Consider the following 25,575-nt stretch of genomic DNA (forward strand, 5'->3'; position numbering starts at 1 on the left):
TGCTTGGTACAGTGGAAACCAAAAGAATCTTATACTGCTGGGCTTTTATAGTCATACAGTTTAATTCAGGACCACAGTTCAGTCAGTTTTATTTACAGTTGCTGTGTCTCAACTACATGAAATGAATTAAACAGAAACCATAATGTTCAAGGCAGAAGGCTTTGGTGAGAAATACTAGTCAACCACACTGCGTCCTAGAATGACTAAACATCCATCTGTTATTTTTCCAGTGATTTATCATCTGCACTGTAACAATGCAGCACCATAAGGCAGGGCACACCTCCAGTAGGGAGTCAGTCCACCAGGGGGCGTACATTATCAGGCACATAGGTGATCTTAAGGCAGAACTGTATGTACTTCGGCTGAGGGAGGGAGGATTGCAGACTGGTTTTCACCCACAGCCCTGGGGGTGTGAAGTGATGACATTATGTGTTGAATTGTCACCCCCAGTTAATCGTAATGATTCAAACGGTGAGAGGGTGTTAACACCAAAGTGAAAATGCAAAAAAAAAAAAGAAAATGAAAAAAGCCACACACCCCCCAGTAGGGGAGGGAAACACAGCATGAAGAACAATGCACTTACGGAAGAAAATTTGACAGTTAGTATAAAAGGTCTAAAAGGTCAAACGATACAAAGAAATATTCCTGCCATGAAATGAATCCAGTGGATTGGAGTTAAAACCACTTAAGAGATGAATATCCAATCGCCTTTCTGTGACTGCTAGGGACTGCTCCACTAAACTTGTTTATAACGTGCAAGTTTTTGGTCAGAAAACAAAGCGAACAGGGGGATTGAAATGAAACTTTGGTAGCTTAAAAAAAAAAAAAAAACACAAATCCTGTGGCGACCAAAGTTTGAGGGCCGACTTCAGTCACCAGGTATGGTGGCACGCTGCTGTTAGTTCACACTCTGTGCCGCATTCCCAAACCACATTGCACAGCATTTCACAGCACTGCTTTCGGGCTGAACTCTGAACTTGATTTTAGAAAAAATAAAAATCGAATTGAATAGACGCTAGTCACGATCGGCTGTGCCGACCAGAATCAGGCGGCTCATGCCTGCTGCCTCATCAGCTTCAGCATGTCGCCGAACATCTCCTGGGGGGCGTCCAGACCCCAGATGAAGTCCAGGTGCTCCCAGTGCTGGATTCGCTTCTGGTAAACGAGGTTGGGGATCTGAGGGAGTAGCAAGGCCACGTCTTTAGGGTCAGCCAGCATGTCCTGGCCTCCGTACCACACTGCTGTGGGCACTTTTAAGTCCTGGACGTTGTACAGAGGTGGGGTCGTCTGCAAGGCAGGATGGAGACTCTTTAGAAAAGTAGTGATTCACCAACGTTGAAAAACATTACAGATAATTTTGTGTAATATAGATGACACCAATACCGATAAACAGCTAACCTCTAAGCCACTTGCCTAACGATTTAATAATGAATTATAAACATCTCTCAAGCCGGTACTGATAAGCGGTGAATGAGTGACAAAATCCCACGTCCTCTACTTCAGAAAGTGGCTGATCGCCCAATGACATCATCCCCTTATTTTATTAGCTGTATCTTTAGTTCTGTTGCTGCCATCTGAACGATGTCTATCTTGATTTTCAATGATTATCAGCCAATACTGATAAGATATAGCATACATCTCTATATTAAAGAGCTGAGACCCGGTTTCCAACATGAAAGACTACAATTATAAACACTTGGGGGGGGGGGGTGCTGATGTTCTAATACCTGCAAATTTATAGTCACTATAGAGAAAAGCAACTTCCAATCAAAAAGATAATGCAACAGTCCACAGCAGGTGAACTCGACCATATTAACAGGCTGAGAGGTGCAGTTTATACTAGAAATTGGGGTTCTGGATCTGAGTCAGGAGGAAAGAGGCCCGTGTTGACCAGGTATTGGACTGGTTATGCGACCCGGCCTGAAGAACAAGCTAAGGCCTGTTCACCAGAGCGGCTCGGGTTAAAATACCTTCTCACAGCTGAGAACGGTATATAAACGAGTATAGTGTTTTAAAATTAGAAGCCGTTTTGCTTAAATGCATCTGCCAAATAGATACATCCTGGTAAGAGCACTAATAGAAGGATGATGGTGTCCCACTTAAACCCCCAATATACAATAAGAGATTCCAGTGGTGTAAGGCGAAAATCGCATTAGACAGAGGCACCGGCCTAGACTATGGACAGTGAGGTTTAATCCATCACTGATCTGAATGCAGCACAGATAAAATCTCATATAGAAGGAAGACTATGAACAGCCTCATGCGAGCCTTACCTGATTGTAATGAGCCATATTTCCAGATCTCCCATAATCATAGGCCATCAGCTTCCCATGACGCACAGCCTGGGGCAGGAAATTTAAATAAAATAAAAAAAAAAATACATTACTGCTTCTTGTGATAGGCTCCCAAGTCGCCACAACGGTTTTGATGCACAAATCCAGAATCTGGCCGTGACCCCGCCCACACACACTCACACAGCAGATTGTTAAACATTGCTGGTTCGGTTTCATTAGCGCCTGTATTTACAGAAACGATGGGGGCGGATTAGCTCGCTTAAAACAATGATTCGTAGTTTCGGTTTTCCAATAAACAGGCATCCGCCGCATCACAAAGCGAAAGTGCATTGATGACGGCGGCCTTCTTCAGGGGTCGCGTGAAATAGGGGTCCGTCCCCAGCTTGCTTCACAGCAGTGACGGCTCAAGTGAGGGGGAGGGGAGATCAAAGGCTCTGGTCTCAGGCTTTAGCGTGTGAGCGCTGTGGAAACTGGGCCCACAAGGCTGATTAATAAATTGGGCTGCAGCTGTGAACTTAATCCCAGCAATGCGCTCGGGAGGTGAGCAGTTTGGGCTGCCTCATTACAGTGATGTCTTACTTTGTCTTAAATCATACACTGCCCTGCCATTTCTTTCTCCTAAAAAATCTCCGACCCCAGTATTTTCCCCTCCATGTACAGATGCTCCTCGTTTAACAAGGGTTCGATTTACGACAGCGATGAACATTCAGTAGTCAACTTTGATTTTCGATCTGTTCCCGGGCTAACGACATGCCGCACGATGCCGGGCGATGGCAGCATCCAGGAAGTCGCGCTTCCAGTCTCTGTAGCGACTGTAGAATGGTGTCTTTTCTGTGTTTAACCAAATAAACTCATTTACTTTTAAATTGCTGGCATTTAGTTGGTTATAGTAATAATTTATCATATTCGGTGATAGTAGGTATTTGATTATTTATCATATTCGACTTTCGACGATATTTTCCATTTGCGAGTATAATGGGTTCATTGGAACCTAACCCCATCATTGGTCGAGGGGCACCTGTATATATTAATTCTAGAACATATGCATAGTGGATTTGATTGAAAACGGCAGTGCTTAGGTCAATGATACACGCACACATAGGTCCTATAATTGCCATCCCTTCCATGCATCCATCTGATCAGGTGAGATTTTGGTTTCCAGTACCTGCGACCAGTGGACCATGTTCTGTACAGACGTCCCAGCTGGGCAGTGGGTGGTGTACACAGGGATACGGGTCTGGAGAATGGGACAAAAGTGAAGATTAGTAGCTTAGGGCATAATTGAGGTGCTTTTAGCCAAACATTCTCACATAGGCATCTAACGACTGCCATTTATAGGATAGGAGAAAAAAAATATATAGTGTATCTATCATTGGTGTCCCCTCCTCGCAAATACAGTCCAGATATGGAGACCAAATGGACAGTGCAATTAAGGAAAAATGGTGTCAACCATGAGGATTAATGATAGAAAGACGGGATGTACCATATTCAGGTTCTTCTCATCAAAACCACAAAGAACGAAGAAGATATTTCCACACAGGGCGGAAATGTGTTTCCGGCTACACAGCTTGGTGGCAAACCATTTGATAATCTCATTCTGTGGAAGAAAGTCCTTCCTTCCGAAAAAGTCCTGTGGATTAAGATGAAGGGTTTTAGATTGCCAGTTCAACATAGGACCAAAAGTGAATAACTGTGCCATAGCATCTGCTCCTAGCACTTCAAACCATCAGCTTTTAGATAGGCTACTCCATGTTATTCTAATTAATGTATTGTCACAGATTAATTCCCAAACAGGAGAAAAGCCTGCGGCCAACATTCAAGCCAACAAACAGCTGATGGCACTCACCCAAACAAGGAAATCAGGCAAAATGGACAACTTGACCAATGGGCTTTGTGCGTATTTCACTGTGGCTACTGGGGCCAGAGCGAAGAACATCTTGATTCTGCTCGCTAGTTCAGGCATGGTGGAAAATGCAATGATGGCTAGGAAGAAAGAAAAGAATTGGGACACATTCAAACATGAATCCAAGAACAACATACAACATCTGCCACGCATTAGCAGTCTGGGACGGTCTTCTAGCTGCGTGTTGTCCAAGACACAAAAAGATAATGGTTTGTGTTGGGTCTCTGGAAGTTCTTTGGCCCACTGAGGAGCAAGAAGGCTAAAGATGCTGGGATTATCATCTATCTAACGACTACACAGGCGAGTCTTACCAATGGTGGTGCCCTGGGAATGACTCACACAGAAGATCTGCTCCTGGCCAGTGGTCTTTATGATGAAATTCACCACTGCTGGAAGGTCCTTCTTGGCCATCTCATCAAAGCTAAAAAATAAAAAAAAAAAAAACATGGGCCTCCAGTTAAATTCATGTATACTTGTTTACACATTTCCAATTAACTTTCCCCCCCCATTTTGGAAATATGCTCTTCAATAATACCTCTACTCATAGCTGGTTATTTCACTAGAGCAGGTTAAGATTCTGCAGAAGAACCACACTACCTGAACTTCCAGTACTCGTCCAGGTCTGGGCTGAGTCTGATGTGGCTTCTGGACCAGGTGTTCCCGCGACTGTTCCCGATCCACACGTCATAACCGGCGTCGGCAAGGAAGAAGCCCAGGCTGTTATCGGGCTGGTTGGTCACCCAGTTACTTCCGGCTGCCAGCAGCCCATGCTGTAGGAACACCACTGGGCGAGGGCCTGCCAAAATGACAAGGACCGCAGACGTTACAGCAAGTCAGTGACTTCGTCAATGCCCTACACCTAAGGCCAACCCATCCATGAACCCATCTGCAGGCTCGATTAATTTAAAAAAAAAAAAAAAAAAAGGTTCCCAATTACATCTTCAACTTGGGTAAAGTGCACTGTGCTCCACCACCACTGAGAATCCCATAAGAAAGACAACTTCCCCGCGCATTGTGAGGAAGAGCTTTTTTTTGAAAAGTGTGAGTTAGAATGAATTAATACCACCAGGGGGAGCACATTTACTGTGTGATGGCAACCTCAGACCAGCAATCCTCAAGAGAGCTCCTCACACTCTTTCGTTTTCTTTTTTTGGGACTCTTATCGCTGAGATCTGTCAGAAACAGGATGCGTTGGTCTTTTCAGTAGTACAAACAGTCCCATAGCTGATAGGATTGTTTTACTTCATACCAGCCATTCTTTCACAAGCCCCCCCCACCCCCCCCGACACATGCATACACGCCATAGCCACTCAAACCCTACCTTGCAGAACGAGAAAAGTGAGACAGATTTTACGCTTTATGTAACCGCTGGGGGAGTCAATCGTTCACCCCGTTGCAGAATGAATCACAAGTTCGTGTTGAGACATAATGGGTTTGAGGCCGTGACCCTCCCCCCAGAAAGTCATACTCCCCCCCCACCACCACCACCACCACCACCCACCCCTAGGCTGCCTGTCAGTGCGATGATGGTTTGCAGGATGCTGGGACCCCACAAAACCGACAACTCCACATTGACCAGTAAAAACCCATCAAAATCTCACTGGGCAGAGCACAAGCTTCACTGGATAAGCACTTTAAAAATAATAATCATGAAAGGGGAGAATGACTGACACAGAAGTCTCTCTTTACATGTGGAAATTAAGACAGTTAAGCGTAAAACAGGATTAGGCCGTACGAAGACGGTGCCGTGGGCGAAGGGAATTGGCGGTGCACCGTCACATGGCCGTAAATCGGAGCCCTTCCCCGGCAGATCCACGGAAATCGATAGTGGACATCTGTGGCAAAGTTACGGAGTCCTTCGCTAGTCTGAGAAACCTCAGAATCAATCCCCCACAATTTAAGGGGGGGGGGGGAGGGGGAATTAAAATGGGGCATGGCAGAATGAGATGCTGTTCCAGTGCCAAGCCCATCGCACGGAGGGAACTCACCAAGGAACGTAGCAGACACACACGCAGGACGCCGAGTGAGGCACACAGCTTGAGAGGCGGTTCACTTATTTATGGGAAATATGAATATATCATCGAGGTTTACTCGTCGCTTTCATGGACTGTCCTGGGACGCCCAACAGCAGCGGTGGAGGGGGCAGGGAGGAGGTGCAGGGAGGTGCAAATAAATGACTTTCAAACAAAACCTTATGGCCCGACGTGGTGTTCATAATGACAATCTCAGCATCCACTCGGAGCTCGATTTACATTTTGAGCAAACGCGTTTTTTAAAGCTCAGTAAGGTCAGCTGAAGTGCACAGCATTCATCTCCTCATTAATTTAATGAGATGGGGGGGGGGGGACAAAAATTAAAAATAAAAACGAAAACAGCATAAGGCCGACATTAGCCAGAGGGGCTGTGAATCCACCCACACAGCGATTTGTATCGGCAGAATGTATTCATATTCAGCATTACACTAAGCGTTACAGTGGGGGGGGGCGAGGGAGATTTACAGACACCAAATTTGTTTTGCTCTGTACGGCTTGTGCCGACGGGATTATGTGTGCTCTGGAAATCACACCGCACTGCTCATCAATGAGACATGGGGGGCAGCGACGAGGAGGAAACCACACACCGGTAGACTAAAGCCACAAAGGGAGCCTGTACGTCCCGGAGCAGGGATACCAACCCCCCCCCCCCCCCTCACGGGGAGGCCGGCCAGCCACACATTTGCAGGCAGTAGCTCAGGGCAATAGGGGTCCAGTGGCACCCATTGGCTATCAGAAGGGGCAATTCTATGTTTTTTTTTTTTTTTAAGGTGGGAAGAGCATAAGAGGGACTGTAATTCACACACAGTGCCCCAAACTTAGCATTAGCTAACGATACGTTTTCAGTTGGCGAGTGACAGGGGAAGGGGTCCTGAGCAGGCCAATCAGATTTCAGCTGCCCCTGAGGCCCCGCCCCTGTCTGTCAGACATTCGTCATCTACATCTCAGGACCTCCCCCTCTGTGGCAAGAACAGTGATTAATGTAGCATTAGGACGGTGGGGGCTCGTGGGCGGGCTCCTTATGGTGTGACAAAATGCTGTCTTCGCCTCCACGCCCCAATTGTACAAACAGTATTCTTTCAGAAGGGATGGCTGAGGAGGAGCTGGCTGATTGCGAATGGGGAGTTCGGGGGGGGAGGGGGGGCACTGAGGCTGCTGGGACAAACTCGACAGGCTGCATTTCGCCACATGGGTGGGGCTCATTAAGGAGAGTTAAATAATTAAAGCCCGTATCTGGTAAAAGTTTGTTGGCCCACCTAAAAAACAGCAAGAGGGAAAAAGGCAGTTTTGTTTAAAATTTCATTGCTCCTTTTCTCTCTTTGTAAATGCCTGCGAGCTATAGCCTACGGTGGTAGAATAACGCAGTAATAAATTCATCAGTTCTCGACTCTTAAAACCAGCGGCAGGTCTCTTTCGGCGAAGGACCGGACACCTCCAGCGCGTGTTATTTTTCCTGTGCGGACTGGGGTTCAGGCTGTACCTTTCTCCACACTTCCTCTTATTCAAAAGGCCGTCACAAAAACGAACACAATGCACCCTATCTAAATACTCAAAGGCGAGGCCTTAGCGCAGGCTGCATTATTTACGCCAACAGGTGGATGGAACGATGCCCTGTTCCGAGCTGTTCCCTTTGGGAGGGTCACACACCGGGCCCTCGCTCACCAGCTGTGAATATTTCATTCGACAGACGGAGGAGGATGTCGCGATGCCAGACAGAAGTGCAAGCCCTGGCCGGCGAGGTAAGGCATGCTATTGACTCGCTTTAATAGATTCAAACTAAAACCACAGCCGACACCATCCCAATCCCGGCCATATGACGTCAGCTATCATTTGCTGGCTGCAGCTGAGCCAGGGACAAAACACAGCAAATTTCCAGACTACAATGGAAAAGGAAAAGAAAAAAAAAAAAAAAAAAAAAAAAAGCGCTTAATGTTTAGACAACAGGGCTGGGGACACACTCCGAGGATGAAACCTGTGCCATTTGAACCAACCCAGGGACTCAAACCAACAATCTTCAGGTCTGTAACCACTTAAACCAAAAATACTGTGTGCTGTTCAGTTGCTTCCAAGACACTATCTGGACCGTTTCTTTGACATTAACAGAAGGGACAGTCCGATCCACACAGAAATTCAGACAGAACTCAGGTAATGTATTCTGCTGCAGACATGATGAGAAATGTATCCCACCCCATTTATCACATGCCGGTGTGTGTGCAGGTTTTTGGGGTAACCTTTAGGTCAGCTGTTCAAACCCAGGCGTGAGGACTCTTCAGGCAGTCAGTTCTCTAATTAGTAAGCTAATTAGGGGATTGCAGCAAAAACTTAAATAAATTACAACCCTTTCTGGATAAGGCTGCCCACCCCCCCTATAGCCTATACATAATTGTGTATCGTACTGAACAGAACATAAAGATGTCAATGAACATATACAAAATGTCAATTTTTAATAACTTTCTTCCATTTCGTAAATAGCAGCAGAATGGCTTTGTTGTTGTTTACTTTGAAAGTACAGAAACATTTACAGGGAAGCATCCTTTAGTTGTATATACCGTTGACACCGAAACCAAGTTCACATACCACTGATGATACATCCCGTCCATTATTCTTTAACATTGCCACCTCTTAATGAATTTTCACATGATTGTGCCTGGTTTTGTGCTCTTAGCATCCCACCTGTATTTAGATTCATGTATGTAGCATATGCTTTTATCCAAAGCATCCAATTTAACATAGAACGAGACTGGGATTTGAACCGGTGACCTTCCAGTCACCGCCATAGGGTTGTAACCCACCATGCCATTACAGTACAGTATCGTCAAAGTCACAAAAACAAATTGTTTCAGAAAGACTTAATTCTTTTCGCAAGTGATTGGTTGTGAGTACAAGGCACGACTGACGGCTCGGTAAGGGAAAGGGAACGTACCACGTGATCACCGCAAGGCAACAGTACCCGTAACATGCATGACTCATGCAAAATTTTCATAACTCCTTTTCCATAACTCGTTTCCACTACTAACCTTTAAGTTAGCAAGTCCTATATTATGTAAGTCACATATTACATAACCAGAGGTACGCCTGTGTATAAATACACATGTATATTTTGGGAAACGACTCTTTTCTACGTTGAACACAACATATTAAGCCTCGTGTCACGAGACCTTTATATTGAAGCCTTTTATTACAGATTTTTGAGGAATTTTTTTTTTTTTGGGGGGGGGGGGGGGGGGGCAGCTCAATGACTCACAGATGACGGGTAATTAAGTCTCAAAAATGTACAAAAGATTAAGATGAGGAGCGAGAAAAATTAGCCAAAGGGCTGGGTGATGCAAGGGAAGCGTTTCCCGAAATAAAACTTTTAAAGGACACAGCCTCTTTTCAGGTCAGCAAGTCTGGCAGAGACAGGGAAACCAGACAGTGGAACGACCAAAGCTCAGCCTCACCTGTACAGTACAGCTTCCCTACTAATGGTACTACCGTAATACACCGTATACGAGCTACACATGGTGCTGTATGTGTTATTGTATTTGACTACTGCGCAAGTTTATTGCATGTGACGTGTATAGTACCCTGATCTGCCACACACCTAGAATATGAATATAATTTTGAAGGCGAGGCCTTCTCCAATTCCATGTCCTACTAGTCCATGACCATTAGGGTACATGCTGGCCCTAACCCAACACAGTGGGCAAAGACTTTGTAAAGGCAATTTTTGAAAGAGGTAATACAGAGGATCAGCAGCAATCCGGCGGACGTGCGGACAGATCCTTACTCACCTTCCACCGGCTTGCTTTTCACACCGTGGGGGATCCTGTTGACACTCAGGATGTAGCCATCTTCGGTGACCACCTCGTGCTCCTCCGCCGGGTAGCCCCAAAAAGATACGAGCTCACTCTGTGGGGGGGGGGGGGGGGGGGGGCGTGGTGGAGACAGGAAATGCTGCCATGATCCATCTGAAGACTGAGCCGAGTGACACTGCTGGCAAAATGAGGATGGGGATCCGTTTTCCCGCCATCCAACCAGCCCCAGCACACTGACTGCGAGACCCACTAGTGGCAGGTAGAAGTCGATCCCAGCCAATCAGGTTCAAGGTAAATCCCAAGAGGCAGAAAAGCACAAATATCAAGGGACTTATCATTAGGACGTAGCTTATATCCACGTTCATGACTTCAGCTGAGTGTTATTTGTACATCTGTTCACGTACTTCTAATGTAAAGGCAGTTATCGACACCAGCCACCTGAATCACAAGCAGGAATGCAGCTAATGTCAAACGCATATATCCAAAAACAACTAGCGTTGCTTCTGCCAACGTTCACCCACAAAATCATTAACAGCTTGCCGTTTCTAGAATACAATTCCTCCAGAGCGTACAGTCGCACCGCTCCAGTCGCAGATATGATATAAATTCTAATCAGAAACTTCAAAGCAAAACGCGTGAGCTTGTTGGATCCAGCCTTGCCATTGCAATCTATCCATGCATAATTAAAGGCGCCGCAATCTCCCGCTCCCCGCGGGTCTCCGCTGGTTCGTTTTACTCTCGGCCACTTAAGGATAAGCCCAACGCTGCTTTCTCAGCCTCATCTGAATGGCCGAGGGAAGACTCGAATACATTAATGTTACACAACCTCACTGTGAGGATCTCAGTGGACCCGCATGGAGCAGAATTCACAGTTCGGAGACAGAGAAGCAATCCTTGTATATATGCATGCAAATTAGAAGAGTGTTTTTTTTTCTGTGGCATTGTTCAATCTATTATTTATCAGCAGAGTATTCTTTTTTTTTTTGGGGAAGATTTTTGGGGCGGAAGGAAAAATTAAACAGTAAGAGAAACAATGCCAGATGGAGGCAGAGACAAGATCGCGATAAGAAATGGCCCAATAGCTCACGGGAACCTTGGAGCAGACCGACATTATCGTTTGTGCCTCCCCCCAAAAAAAAAATTAAATAAATAAATAAAAAATCGGCATGTGAAAACATTCACGCCCTTTGTACGCAAATGTGCTGGAATTAGAACAGTCAGATAATAAAATGAAAGAATAAAACATACTAACATTAGATAACATCTAGAAAACCCATAACCCATTAAATAAATAGTTACTTTGTAAAAATCAAGCAATTTAATAAGCATTTGTTTAAAAATGCTTTCAGATTGAAACAGGCCTCACAAAATTCGAGTAATTTCTTACTGGGTTAATTATTAAGCTTTTTCTTTTTCCAGTAGTCATACAGTTCATTTCCTCACCCTATGGTGTGTCATGGGATAGAGGACAAAGAGTGAGAAGCAGGCCAAAAAAGCAGAACTGCCCACGCAGATTTATGTTCCAAATGCCGTCCCAATTACAAAACCCTACAGCACAGGCCCAGAGTTGAAGGAAGCAGGGAATTAAACAGGAATCACCTTTCAAAGATGGAGCCAATTTGAATATGAAGGGCAGCAAAGATTCAATAGTAGGGGTTATACATCTATTGTAAGCTTCTCCGCGATTCAATTTGATTTTGCAAGGCAGAGATTCGATATCTGGCGATACTTGAAACATTGCTGCGATGCAATTTGATTCAGTTATATATATATATGATCGATATTTTGAATACAGTGAAACATAAGCTGATTTTAGTGGAATGCAATTGATTTAACGATAAACGTTTACTTAAATATTCGTGGATTGGTATCTCTTACCCTCTCGAAACGTAGGAACATATAGGTGCACTGAACTACATAAAACATAGGGCTCCCTATAATGTAAGGCTCTGTACTAAGGTGAGTCTCTAGACAGCTTTGTCTGAGAGATTTTCACAGATTTCTCTTTCTAGGCAGCGTTTTGGCACATCACTATGGTTTAATTATATGAATCGATATTTGTTAATCGAATATATATTGTGGCCTTCACAACTGATATATCAATTAGAATAAATGAATTGTTATGCCTATCGACAGCGTCTGCTCCTAAGTTTCTCATTCCTGCAGTCTGACTGACTGCCACTTTCTAAGCTTACTTACAATGTTCATGTTGACTTCTGGGTCCACTGTGTTTCTCCATGATGTTGGCTTACACTGGACTGCCCCTTGTATGAGAAGAGCCACGAATGGCAGTAACCAAGCCATCTCAGTTCTGCAAGGGGTCAGAAACGACATTAAGACGATTCCTGCAAAAGCACTTCCATTGCAAACAGGAGCAAATAAAAATCCACTCATCCACTTGTGCAAACGTGAACAGACCTTGATGTGAGGCGACGGAGAGCCTAGAGGCATCCCCGGGATGGTCAGAGATACCCTGGGTACTATGACGTGCATTTCATTGAGAATTTACATTTCACTGGCAAAGTAACTTGCAGAAGCAACCATAAACTTACCTGTAATAAGCACATGAAACCAGAGTTAATACAGAAGTGTAAAGTAGTTAATACGGCAGTAGGAGTACGGTCAGCCATAATTATCAAAATTAAAATTTCAGCTAATTTGTTCACAAAATGGATCTGATTGAAATAACTAATTTCCGGTAAAGCTGAACCATTGGTTATATGACATAATTGATTACCTTCAGTCACAATACACAGGAGTCATAGAAAAGATCAACAGCTCATATTTAAAAAGCAATATACAAACATGTTTACATATGTTAATTTAACGTTGCGATACACAACAGATTGTTCGCAATAGACAACAAAACTAATTATTTCAGGTACTTCAACCATCATCGTACAAGCTACTAGCCATTCTGTCGGAATTCTATGGCAGTTATTTGAATTGTTTTTTATTAATTACTTATTAGTACAAGACGCTCGCTACTAGGGAGGCCAAAGTAAACACTCAGACTACACTGAAATAGCCTAGTAATTATAATAAACGTAACATCTCGGGATGAAAGTAAAGTCGGGTTCTGGTACCTTTGATGCAGAAGCGTAATTAAAATAAACATGCACGTAATACCTAAAAAATAAATAAATAAAAATAACCAAAGTCGGAAGCAGTTTTTCGGCGTGACAACCACAGCCGCCTCCGCTTGCTGGTCCGATTTTCATTTATCGTCCAGCCACAGGAACAAGCCGGGTGACGTGTGTGTCGCGTGATGCGAGGGGCCCCGCCCACCCGCCGGCGCGTGGTCGCCGTGTGCTGGCCTTCTGTAATCAAGAGCAGCAGAGGGTCTGCGGAGTGATGTACGTTTGTTAGAGAATACAAAAGAAGCCAGATCGCTGGTTACTCTTTATCCGTGCTGCAGAATACACGTCGTAGCAATAATCACCATGTGAAGTATTCACTTGTCGTAGTCCAAAGTCTAATACTAAGCTTGACTATTTAAATACACGGTGTCAGAATAGAATGCAATTAAACAGTTACAATCAAATAAAAATGAGCATTAAATTCGGCAGTTCAACTAACCTAGAAATGTGATTCAACAAATTGCTAGACTTCAGAGATTAAATTGACACTTGACAGCCACTGGTCTAATTTCTTTAAACACAGGAATGTTTTTTTGTTGGCCAACAATAAGAATACTGTTCTGTAAGAAAATTGGGTCAAAGTTCCTTTGGAGCCGGTTCGAAGCCGGCATTGTCGATCACCCTTTTATTATTAATAAAACTTACATTATTTCCAACTACAGATATGTCACGAGTGCTTGTAGTCGGCGCAGGTCTCACGGGCAGTTTGTGTGCTTGTCTTTTGCGAAGAAAAATGCAAAGTAAAGTGCAAATTACTGTCTGGGAAAAATGTCACGGAGCAGGTCAGTTTAAGAGCTGGGTGGTTATATTATAGTTCTGTGCTGCTCGTGATCTTTAAGTAAGTTTCACAAGCTTATTTTTTTTTAAATTCAGTATAACATTTCTCAGATCTACCGTTTCACGTTGCAAAGAACTGTAAGTACTTGTGGGAAAATCATATTAAAGTGACCTGAGCTGTGTCGTGTTCACTCGCACCTGTTCAATAAAGACACACCTTACTGCAACTACTCTGATATTTTTGACAAAGAAGTCTTTAATGCTATAGTTATGATGATATGGTCTTACACAATTAGCTCTTGTGAGAATGTTACCTATATTTTCCCAGTATTTGTAAGATAAACAATTGATTCAAATTTTGTGTCGAATAATAACATATCTGGTAGGTTTGAATTACAGGTTAGACTTTTTTCCGCTTTTATGAGAAAACAAAACAGATAAGATATCCACCATACTTTTAAATGATATGCAACTATCAAATAAATGCATCTTTTATTAATTTATGCAGTTCGTTCATACATCGAAGGATTATACATCTCGCCTAGAGCCTGGCTCTGAAGGAGGTGATATTTTTATTACAGGAGGAAGGATGTGTACCAGCAGCAGTCCCGATGACCCCAACTGCACAGCTGATCTTGGAGCGCAGTACGTAACAGCCACGCCATATCACAGCGAAACACATGGAAGGTATTTAACTAAAGAATATATCTTACTTAAATCAAATGTTCTGGCTCGTCATAACTAGGGTCTGTTTATATAAAACACAGTGTTGGGGAGGTGACTCACAAAGGTAATCCATTACAGACAGTTCAGGTCCAGAAAGTAGAAGTCCAGACCAAGGTTTTGTTTCAGCCAACCAGTTGCGTACTCTGTGACTCTTTATACTCAACTGTCTGTAATGGATTACCCCAGCACTGGTGAAAGATAGATATACCACGTGTATCTGAATTAAAAAGCTCTTTTAAAAAAGAAGGTAAAGGCTAGATTGTCTAATGGCTCTGCAGTGCTCTCTCCCTAGCAGTTTAGCTCATGTAACCTAAACGCATTTTATTTTGTGTGTTGCTGACAGGCACGTGAAATCGTCTATCACCATGTGCCTCCTCAGAGCCCAGAATATGCGGCTTAGAGTACCGCTTTAGTCTATAAAGTGTGTCCAAACTTAATCTGTACTTTTTAACTTATTAAGGTTTTTGGCAAGGAGCCAAAAGTGTCTGACTATTCTTTTTCGGTTGTGAGTGCTGGCTTTTGTGCTGGGTTAATTGTTCTGTTGCTTAATTATATGAACTGTTTATACAAACAGTTTTCTGTTTTCCCAAAAATACAGCCTTGAATAGAGTTTTTTTTTTTTTCGCAATTACAGGATAGAATAGATGTAATTCCATATGTGTAGCATAAAAATCATGCGTATGACTGTGATGGAGCTCATTAAATGGTTGGGGCTTGAGGTTGGTGTAAAAGCCTGCCTGTACACAGCTCTTCAGGAACTGAGCTTGACACCACTGCCTTAAGCTGTCTTCAGCTTCTGGTTCTGTTTCACCACCATATTTCCTCAGTTTGACAATAACTAGAGTCATATGGAGAATGAGATTCCCCCCACCCGAGAAGAACATATGCCTTCAACTTGCTGGAGTTTAGCATTTTACAAAGTAATGGAAGAAAGTAATTTCAGAGGCCGCGAAATGCTTCGTGCCTGCATTGTATTTGTATTGTAACTAGGTCAGCATGGCTTGTATTAAACCGGAATCCCAAAGGTAAATGAGTGCTCTTTTTTGTGTGAATGTGACCACATGTGCCTCAGCTCCAAACTCTTTTTTTTTTGCCTGACTTTCTATTTTAGTTATAAATGATCTGTATAAAGTGTGACTTTTAACAGAAAAAGCAAAAAAAAAAGGGGGGGGGACATGTCTATATAAAATTAGTTGCAAAATTCAGCCAATGTACTGTAATATAGTGGAAAGAGGAAGTTCAGGAAAAATGCATTATTATTTCCTATTATTAGATGTTATGGGCTAAAATTTTTTATCTGCCCAAAATGTGAACTTTGGAATATATTTGTTGGATGCAACATTGTGGAAGACGTTTTTCTGGAAGAAGCAAAGTTTTTCCATTTCAAAGTCTGCCAATTATTATTATTATTATAAGTTATACTGTAGATTTCATAAAAAGGAGGACAGTCTTACTACATTAGCAACCTTATTAATCTTTTTTTTTAACTTAATGTGCAAAAATAACCTCTTAGAGATTAGGCATATAGCATGCACTCTATCTGATTTTCACTCATATGGTAACATTAATTTCTGAGTGCCGGAACCAGAATTTCGGCGTTGCGGAACATGTCCTATTTAATTTATGTTCCTCAGTTTGTGGGCAAAACATCAAATAGTTTTAATGACGGCGATGATGGTTGTAGTATATTACCCCAGTTACCGCAGTATCTCCCAAAAATTTCCCTTTCATTTTTCTTTCTGTACTTCTCTGGGAATTGTGGAGTATCAAAGCGGTTTATCTGAGTCTTCATCTCCTCTCTAGCCGAACAAGGGGTCACGTGACACACTAACGTCAACGTCTTCACATGAAGTTGGCCTTGGATTCCTTTGTGTTGTTCATTTCATCCTCTTGGATTGGGAGATGTGTGTGTGTGTGTGTGTGTGTGTGTGTGTGTGTTCGTTCTTGTCCCCAAAGCAGCCCCCATCCCTGGTCTTTAATGGGAGATTAATTAAGATGGGTGTCTCTTGTCAGTAGTGGCCATTTCTAGGGAATTAGCTGGACATTAGCCCCCCTTCCCCATACATTATGTAATTTTACACATTGAAGGGCCCCTGTAAATGCTGGGCCCCCTGAATCTGTCATGTTATCCATGCCCCTCTGACACCCCTGGCCATTTAATTTTTTTTCACCCCTCCCCCCTCTTTTACTTTTAGCCGAATCCCAAGTCGGCCGTGTCTCTCTGCGAGGGCCAATCCTCCTCAGCCGCAGAAGCTTGTGGGGGGGCGGCTGGGTAGGAACAGGCCCTCTTCTGAGTGGCGCCAAGTGCTTTTTTAGCGGCAGAGATTATAGGGTGGGGGAATGGAGGGGGATGGGGGGGGCGGAGGGTCTTTTTTTTTGATTGCAATTCTTTTTGAGTACCAGCTTCTACGCGGAGCTGTCATCACACGGCATTTTAAGGCCGCTGCTGGCCCCTGTGGAAGGCATGGCGATGACAGAAGAAGGGACACGCAACTTCGTCGCCCCGAAGGGAGCCTCCTCCATCGTCAAGCATTACCTGAGGGAGTCAGGTACTTCCAGGGCTCTCGGGGCTTCGGGCTGCCGCTCTGACTGCCGCTTTGCGGGGAAGGAAGCGGGGGTTTTCCGGCCGAGAGAGTGGCCTGCGCTGACCTCGCATGGCTCCCCTCTACCCTTATTTGTTCATGCAGTTAAGCAGACTCTTTGTGTACAAGTCAGTGGAAACAGTCACTGAGGCCGGTTACGTGTAGTTCCCTGTGTGTTTATCCACATGTTTATTCAGTTCCGGTGATATTTTAAACAGTTCAACTGTATGCAGTCATTTTTATGTTGTTCACAGTTATAAATAATTATGGCTCTGTGAAGGTTAGGACTCTGTGCCCGTGATCAGAAGGTTGCTGGTCCCAATCCCAGGGTCGGTGGACTGATGCTCACGTCGGGCCCTTGAGCAAGGCTCTTCACCTCTAGTTGCTGCGTGGTGGCTGACCCTACGCTATGACCACCTATAAGCAGATATGTCTGTATATTTTGTCTTTTACTGGTCACATGTCCGTTTTGGTGCCAGTTATGTACACAATAAGACATGACCCACGTGCCACTTTGCGGTGTCGTGCTGGTAGCTGGAGTAGCATGACGTTCTCTGTGTAATACCAGCTTGTTCCTCCTCTTCCTCCTGCCTTCCCTTCTTCCTGTCCCCCTCCGCCCATCCCACCGTGTCCCACACAGGAGCTGAGGTGCACTTCTGTCGCCAAGTCACCCATGTCCAGCGGAAGGGGCCAGGCTGGGAGGTGTGCGTGGAGGGTGGGCAGGCAGAGAGCTTTGATGCCGTGGTCCTCACAGTACCTGTCCCTCAGATCCTCCAGCTGCGAGGCGACGTGCCGTCCTGTAAGTTCCCCCCCCCCCCCCCCCCCCCCCCCCCGAGGCACGCATTGTTAGCTGTAGCTCGGGGCTGTTATGGTACTAGCAGCATGGACCGTTGGCACTCAGGTGTGCACAGCCTCCAGCTTCACACTAACATGCTCATAAAAGGGCCCTCTGTGCCATCCAGTTATAATGCAGCACGGCGTCACATGACCTGTTCTCTGAAAACACGACTCGATGATACTCATAGGGTAATGTATCAGTCCTGGGCTTCTCCTTTCTTAAAAAACTCTTCAAATAAATGTGTAAATTGGTTAAATATGAATACAAAAATGTATCTCCATTCTGTGGAGAGCCGTTACTCAGGTGAGATTTCCCTGACGTCTCAGTGACGGACTTTTCAAGAACCGTCCCGTTAATCAAACAGGCGTGTTCGCTGTTTTGCTGCAGATACAAACTTTCTTCAGGTCACAGGGCCCTGCTTGTTTATCCGTTTGTAAATTGTTTTTATTCGAGCAGCATACCTTTCTGTAACAGCGTGTCCAAGAAGGGCCCAGAAAGATTCCAAAATCATGACAGGATTTACTGAAGATTTTAATAGAGGGGGTCACTGTTAGTGGACAGGTTTGATAACATGGTCCGGTCTGTGATGTCAGAGTGGAACCTTCCGGCCACAACCATAGTTATTCTGACAGACGTGACATTCTGTCTCAGAGTAAATAAAAGTGAGCGTTAGGTAGGTAGGGAATGGAAATTTGCCTTAGGACAACTTTACACTGTGTATAGCCACAGTCTATTCATCTAACAATAAACTGCGGCTTCACTTAAATTAATAAAAGCAAGTATGTTTTATTAAATATTAATAAAATATGTCATTCCGTCTACTGGCGTGCTGTTTATTTTCAGACATTCTAAAACAGCTGGCGTTAAAAAAAATAAATAAAATATAGAAATATTTTTTTGCAGGAAACATTTGCTTGGATGGACTTGACAGTCTTTGGTGATAGATAAGGCCGTAATTAAACCGTGCTTTCCATCTGTTCTCAAATGGTTTCATGCAGGGAAAATAGCTGTAGTTATGCGTCCTGCCGGTCTGTTTCATATTTTGATTTGAGAATTTCTGTCTGCACCATGTGAAATATGACATGTCAATTGGCGGTGGGGGGGGGGGGGGGTTTCTTGTGTGTAGTGCCTTATAAAGGGAAATGCAACAACTGATTGAAATCAATTGCTACTACTATTACTGTTACTAACAGCAATAACAAAGGTCTGTGGTTTCTTGGCACAGTCCAGTTATAATTGCGTATGATTGCGTGTGTGTATGATTCTGTGTGTCGCCCTGTGATGGATCGGCATCCTCTTCAGGGTGTACCTCTGCATTTTTCCCAGTGATGCTTGGGGTAGTCTCCAAGCAACCATGTGACCCAGGCCAGCATACGTGGTTGGACCATGGGCGATGATAGAGTAACGATCAGAATAATTAGTTGTAGCTTACACAAGCTCCTACTGAGCTGGATCCCACAGCAAGGCAACCCTTGCAAGAGTGTTTTGTGAACTTTATTGGTCTTAAGCAGGTCTTTAAGACATTTATAGATCAAAGGACCACAGGAAGACACAGGAAGCTTGTACAACTAGGATGTATCCCAGACTCCTATTAGTTAGAAGCTTTCCCATTCAGCCCTGTCTCCCTTCAGACCTTGTGGGGTGAGTCACTCTGATGATACCTTCTGAAATATTTCCAATAGCTTTGATTAATCTCTCCTTCGCATTCATTACTTCTGACCTATATTTGGAAATCGGAGGTTAGTGTCAGGGCTAAAGCACGCAGCTGCCGTACGTGAATGATCCGTGAACGGCCTTTGACGCTGATTTTAAGCCATATCTATTTCCGAAGCTCTGCACCCTTTTGCCTAAAGGATTTCATAAGGGTTGTGAGTCGACGGTGGTGTGTAGTTATCATGCGTTTGGCTGGCAGTCTGCGTGTCTCTTTAGCAGAAGTTAAACGATGACCGGTTGAGGTCCTGAAGACGGTGACGGCTTTGAATTTTGATCGATGTCTTGATCGAGTTTAAAGCAAGAATGTCCCCTTAGCTTGGGCTAACGGCAGAGCGATCAGGATCAGGTGGTCCATGTCCCCTACGCTTAATATTCCAAATGTCCTCCACTTAAGACTAAATTGGCCAGCAAACTGGTCTCTAGCTGCCTGCACCCGCAGGTATCTCACGTTTTCATCTGTATTTGTATTTGCTGAATGATGCTGCGAGCTGAATGCAAAGATTTTTTTATTGTATTACGCAAGTTCCCAAGAACAAATATGGAGATTACACTGTAAGGCCTCGACCCCCAACCTCACTAGACCCCACCCCCACCCAGGCATGCACAGTTTCTGGAATACGTGAATAATTCAAGAGACGGAAAGACTGGCATCACTCAAAATAAATATTACATTTAAATTTAAATGACAAAAAAAAGGAAGAGAATCTAAAGATCTAGAAGTCAAGAAAGGTCTTTTTCATCTTCGCCGTAAGGATAATCTGAGAAAACGAAGCACTACATACTCCAATTGGGAGAGGGGGCGCTGTTTTCACTTTCGCCTGGTGAGGTTACCCTAAGGCCCCGTGATCCTGGGGGGCAGGGAAGTGAGCGGATGAGTCAGGACTGAAAAGGAGGGAAGAGGGAAAAACAGGCTGGTTGTTTCCTTTACCACACGGATGACAAGTACTCTGGCTGAGAGCCAGCCTGTGGAGTCCTGAACGAGGGAGAAGAGATTCAGTGATGTATAGCGAACAAAATCCAGGTTTTACCAGAGATAAAAGAGAGTGCGGTACAAGGAAACATAATGCGAACAGTTGGGGGGTGCTTAATTTTTGTCACATAATGTCGCTAAAAACAGTGCATATGAAAAGAGCAGAGACTGCTGAAGGCTGTTGAGAAATGGGCCCAAATTTCTTTTGTGTATTTTCATAGAGGTGACGCTGGAGATTCAGATCTCTGAGACTTCCTGTGGCGATCACATCCGTGGATTTGAGGGATTGCTTACTTCCTCGGCTTTGTCCGTCGTTCGCTCTACAGACCGTAGACGGTGGTGAATTGTACTTGGCTAAAAGGCTAAAGGCTAACATTACGGAGTGCCAGAAAAGGCCCGTGTTGAGTACGCACGGGGGGAATTCATCTTTTTCGTGAGCTCCTGGGTGTCTTCACCCGTCCGCCGTTCATGCCGTGTGTAAATAACGAGTGGTCTTTCGTTATGGCTGCCTTAAGGACCGCTAAAGGCGTTCATCATGTTTGTCGCTATGCAAAATTCTTAGTCATAGCTACCTCTTCATTCCCACTGCCTATGAAACCCCCCCCCCCCCCCAAAAAAAAAAAAAGTGTGAGCGAATCCCGTACCCCCCCTCCCTTGTCTCTTGAGAAAGGGGTGCATTATCCATGGAAACCGAGAGTGGCCCGCGCTTCAAAGTCACCTTCCGAGGCGGCGGTTGGGGGGAGTTTGGGGGGGGGGGGATGGGTGACATTGTTTGCTTTGGAGATTCCGGCTCAGGCTCAGTGCCACGTTTTCCTGTCCATATGTTTAGATTCTGATACATAACTAATTCAACCCCCGCTTCTGCCATTCAGGGCTCTCAGATAAGCAGCTTACATCTGGGGGGGAGGGGGGCGTTAAAAGGTGGAACGCATTGATTAGTTTTAATATCGTTGGATGACTGTGCCTGTTATCATGGCGGAGAGGTGGGGGTTAGCGATGATCTAACTTATGCTGGTGCACGTTTAGCAAGTTCTGAGCACTTTACCTGAAAAATATGGAGCTTGTGGCCACGGTCGTCATCAGCGGTTCAATTAGGCCGTCATAGTTTTTCTACGTGCGATTTTAACAAAGAAAAAGTGCTGCGATACCGTATCGAGATGTGATTCCTTGCCAGGAACAATTTGTGTCTTGTGAATTTCATATTATCTCTTCGTTAAGAGTAACACTAACAGCTGGAGAAGCTGACGACTTTTACGCTGACTTCCTAATTAGCGAGAACTGCATCAGAAGAGCTTTTTTTAGATCCATGGGTTTTTATGACAGGAGGACGCCTCAATGTGGAGGGGGTTCTGTTATCCATTAGTGTCGCGTCGGGGGAAAAAACTCAGTGGTATGTTGGGCCATCATATTGATTAATTATTCTGTATTTCCCGTTTAATGTTCTGGAATTCTGGTATTTTCTTAAGGAGTGGCGTGCATCAGTGCATTACCATTAAGAGTTCAGTGCAGTAGAGTAATCAGAAACTCAGCTGCAGGTTCATTCAGGAGGTGACTGTAGACGAGTCTGCGGACAGAGTGAAGGTGTAAGCGGTGACGCGCAGTGACAGATCTGACCAGTGGGGGGCAGCAGATAGGTGTTAGGAGGTCCCAGTTACACATGCAAGAGTATGCAATCTGGAAATAATTTGAGCAGAATCAAGCTGCAGAAAGAAGAAGAAGGAAAAAAAAACTGCACGCTTCACACTTCCGCTTTTTTATGGGAGTTCTTCAAAATCGACGAAAGAATGCAGCGTGCCGGGCCAGGAGATTTTGCTGTCGCGTCAATTGACGCAGGATCTTTCGTGGGATGCCTGCCTGTGGAATCGGCATGGGGTGGATTCAGGTGCAACTGCTGGCGATGAGCAGCAGGAAAGGCCGACGGTGGAGCGAATCTTACAAATTGTGGTTATTTGATCCTAAGTACCAAAGCAAAAGTTATTCGAACAAACGCGTGTGTGTTTTTTTTATATCAGAAAACCACCTGCGTTCTGCGAAAGACCTGCTTCAAGGAATCGACTATATTGCTGATTTCCTTTGGGTGTATTTCAATTTAGCCCCCATATTAAATGTTGATATAATCACTAAAATAGAAAGGCTTCACAGCATCAACAAAATAAAACATTTTGTTTATGTCCAGAGAAGAAGCACTGCGTATATAGTGCCCAGTGATCTAGCTCCCAGTGGTAGTTCACCTGCCCCTCCTTTGGCCCTCCTACACCATACGGTCTCTGGTTTAGACATCCATCCATCTGGAGCTGTGAGCTTCGCCCGTGACATGTTTGCATCACCTGAACCAGAAGCGGAACCAGCGTGCACTTTTGAGCGAACTTTTAAAAAGTAGCAGTGCCAAAGCACCTTCGGTCTGCTTTTTTTTTTTTTGTCATTTTTTCGACCGCTATCTCGCTCTGTCACTTCCTTCGGCACACCCCACAAAAGTAGATCTCGCCTTTTTGCGCCACGCCGTTCCTGTCAGCCACCTGAAACTCCATAAATGCTGATATCCTTCAGTCTGATTGTGAGGTCGACTCCGTACGATAAGAATGCGCTACCGAGGATGCGAGCCAACATCTACTCAGTAAAGCTGCAGTGTTTTACTTCATCGTGTATTTCATAAATCTTATGCAACACATTTCCCCTCCCCCTTTCGGCCCAATCCTGCCAAATGGAGTCAGTGTGGATTTATCAGTTCTCTGAATGGGCTTTTTTATTCTGGTCAGGCCTTCAGAACTTCCTTGAAAGAATGTCCGTTGAGATCACGCTCATTTTTCCCCTAGCATTTCCAATGTCCAGCTCTTTGTAGTGGAGTAACTCTTAAAAGATCCAACTGTGCTTTATGTGAATTCATTAAGATAGCAAAATAATGTTAAGGGGCTACACAGATAAGCACAGTACTGATTTATCTGTCGACCTGGTTCTTACTGTAATGCTTAACACCATTTGTCATTTAGTACTGAGAGATATCCATCTGTCTGGCATACTTTTAGGACTATAATACGCACTAATATATAATACACTTGTGTATATTAGGAACCACTATTTCTAAAATGCAAGGGAATAGCAAATGAAGGCTCTGTTGCCTTCTTGTTGGTTATCGTTAGACTTCAGTCAACTTTTTAATATTGACTGAAGTCGACTTTCTGCAGCACTGTTTGTACAGTAGCCTTGTACATTAACTTATGGTTGCCACACCCTGTCCAATCAACGCTGCTGTGTCTGAGCCAGAGACAGGTCATGATGCGTGGTCACATGACCACTGCAATCCCATCAGCCTCGCGTTGCAGCCAGGACTGAAAAGATCACTGACTGCATACTGAAGGTTGTGACTTTGTCCGGTGGAAAATATTGGGTTATTAGAATAGGAAGCTGAAAGTGATGAAGGGCTCACCACACTGTGATCTTATTTTGGAAGCAGATGTGGTGTTTACATTGTGGCAGACAAAAGCCGCAAGTTCTCACAGAGGAAGGAAGGGAGAATTTATTATTTTTGTTGGGTACCGATGCTCACACAAGACCTGTTGCGGACTCGCGTCGAGTTGGCAACCCCTGTCAGTTAGACGCCACCTCTTTACTGCACAGTAACCTGGCCCTCCCGGCTGGCCTGCACCCTCGCAAAACTGACTGTTTTTTAGTTTTTGCTGAACTGCAACGTGGCACCTTTCTGCTTCTGAAAGCCCCCTGGGAGCTCAGAACTCAGACCGGCGCCTAGTCATGCCACATTCAGGACTGGCTGTGCGTTCGGTGCCAGGTTTTTGAGCCGGGTACCTGAAAACGTCACCTGAGTCACCACTGGAAGAAGGATGCTTTAATCAGGATGGAGGAGAAGTCCCTTGTCCATTTACTTACATTAAAAAAATACGTTACATCAACAGGATATTTCATGCATCATAATCCGTTCACGTTTCATCGCATTGCAGCGACGATCACCCAAATCCCACACACGGTGAATGGATGCTTATTCTAGTGAGTAATAAAAGTAGATATGTATTTAAAGCAGGCAGTCTTTCAGCGTGCACTGTGAATGAAGTTGAGGTTTGCCAGAATCAACAAAGGAACGATGCAGAGCTCCGAATTCATATATTTAAAAAACCCCCAGTAGGAAGACAGTGGTCTTTTTCCCGATTCGAAAACTATTGAGCATTCAGATTAGTTTGTTGCTTCGGCTTCTCACATTTTCCAATTCAGGCAAATATGAAAAGGCATGACATGGTATTTACACTGGGGGGAGAAAGGTTAATCTGAAATTAATTGCCCAAGCAAGGTCATTTATTTATTTTTCTTTTTTGCTATACTATGTCTTTTACGCTGAGGTACCCTCAGACCATAATGAGTCACCCTTAGTGAGCTGTGGTTAACCTGTAATGAGTTCAATTTCACAGTTACGACAGAATCCAGGAGCCTGCAGAAGATCAAGGAGTGTTCCAAGGTGGAGAGTTTGGGGAGGGGGGTACCACCCTTGCTGTTCCAGCTGAAGCCCACGATTGCGGTGATTTTCACCTGGACTCGCCCCCCCCAGCACTCATTTACTTTTGGGGAACCTTTAAGTTCAATCACGCCGTGATTGATGCTTGTCAGATTAAGAACATGAACGAGTCTGGATGAGAATAAGGAAAGAGGGTCGGAATCCTGTTCGCAAACAAATCATAGACCAGCGCAAAATTTCAACACCACTTTCGAACACCCTGAAGGAACGGCTATCTATCTATCTATCTATCTATCTATCTATCTATCTATCTATCTGTCTATCTGTCTATCTGTCTATCTAT

The 25,575-nt window shown here is 44.4% G+C and overlaps 3 protein-coding genes across 10 annotated transcripts in view; 1 reads left to right on the top strand and 2 right to left on the bottom strand.

Annotated features, from left to right (window-relative positions):
- a1cf (apobec1 complementation factor) overlaps window positions 1-25,575 on the bottom strand; it is a 196,629-nt gene that overhangs the window by 1,789 nt on the left and 169,265 nt on the right. The window lies entirely within an intron of this gene.
- On the bottom strand, window positions 73-13,266 carry lipf (lipase, gastric). The gene is made up of 10 exons (XM_048987496.1): window positions 13,114-13,266; window positions 12,227-12,338; window positions 10,004-10,121; window positions 4,795-4,993; window positions 4,509-4,618; window positions 4,141-4,277; window positions 3,778-3,924; window positions 3,460-3,531; window positions 2,274-2,342; window positions 73-1,287 (listed from the first exon to the last, which is right to left on the bottom strand). Exons 1-10 carry the CDS (start codon window positions 13,143-13,145, stop codon window positions 1,054-1,056), a joined length of 1,230 nt encoding a protein of 409 aa, XP_048843453.1. The 5' UTR covers window positions 13,146-13,266; the 3' UTR covers window positions 73-1,053.
- The window catches only part of rnls (renalase, FAD-dependent amine oxidase), a 43,491-nt gene continuing 22,934 nt past the window's right edge, over window positions 5,019-25,575 (top strand). The window contains exons 1-5 of one of the 6 annotated variants that reach the window (XM_048987508.1): window positions 5,019-5,029; window positions 7,825-7,969; window positions 14,526-14,631; window positions 17,074-17,219; window positions 17,893-18,051. In XM_048987508.1, coding sequence (XP_048843465.1) covers window positions 7,837-7,969; window positions 14,526-14,631; window positions 17,074-17,219; window positions 17,893-18,051 — 544 coding nt within the window. In that variant the 5' untranslated portion in view covers window positions 5,019-5,029; window positions 7,825-7,836. Of the gene's footprint in view, window positions 5,030-7,471; window positions 7,970-13,723; window positions 13,950-14,040; window positions 14,083-14,525; window positions 14,632-17,073; window positions 17,220-17,892; window positions 18,052-25,575 lie in introns of those variants that run through there. The other 5 variants (XM_048987512.1, XM_048987513.1, XM_048987510.1 and 2 more) reach the window with 5 other exon arrangements.

Source organism: Brienomyrus brachyistius, chromosome 20, assembly GCF_023856365.1.
Source record: "Brienomyrus brachyistius isolate T26 chromosome 20, BBRACH_0.4, whole genome shotgun sequence".
Lineage (NCBI taxonomy): Eukaryota > Metazoa > Chordata > Actinopteri > Osteoglossiformes > Mormyridae > Brienomyrus > Brienomyrus brachyistius.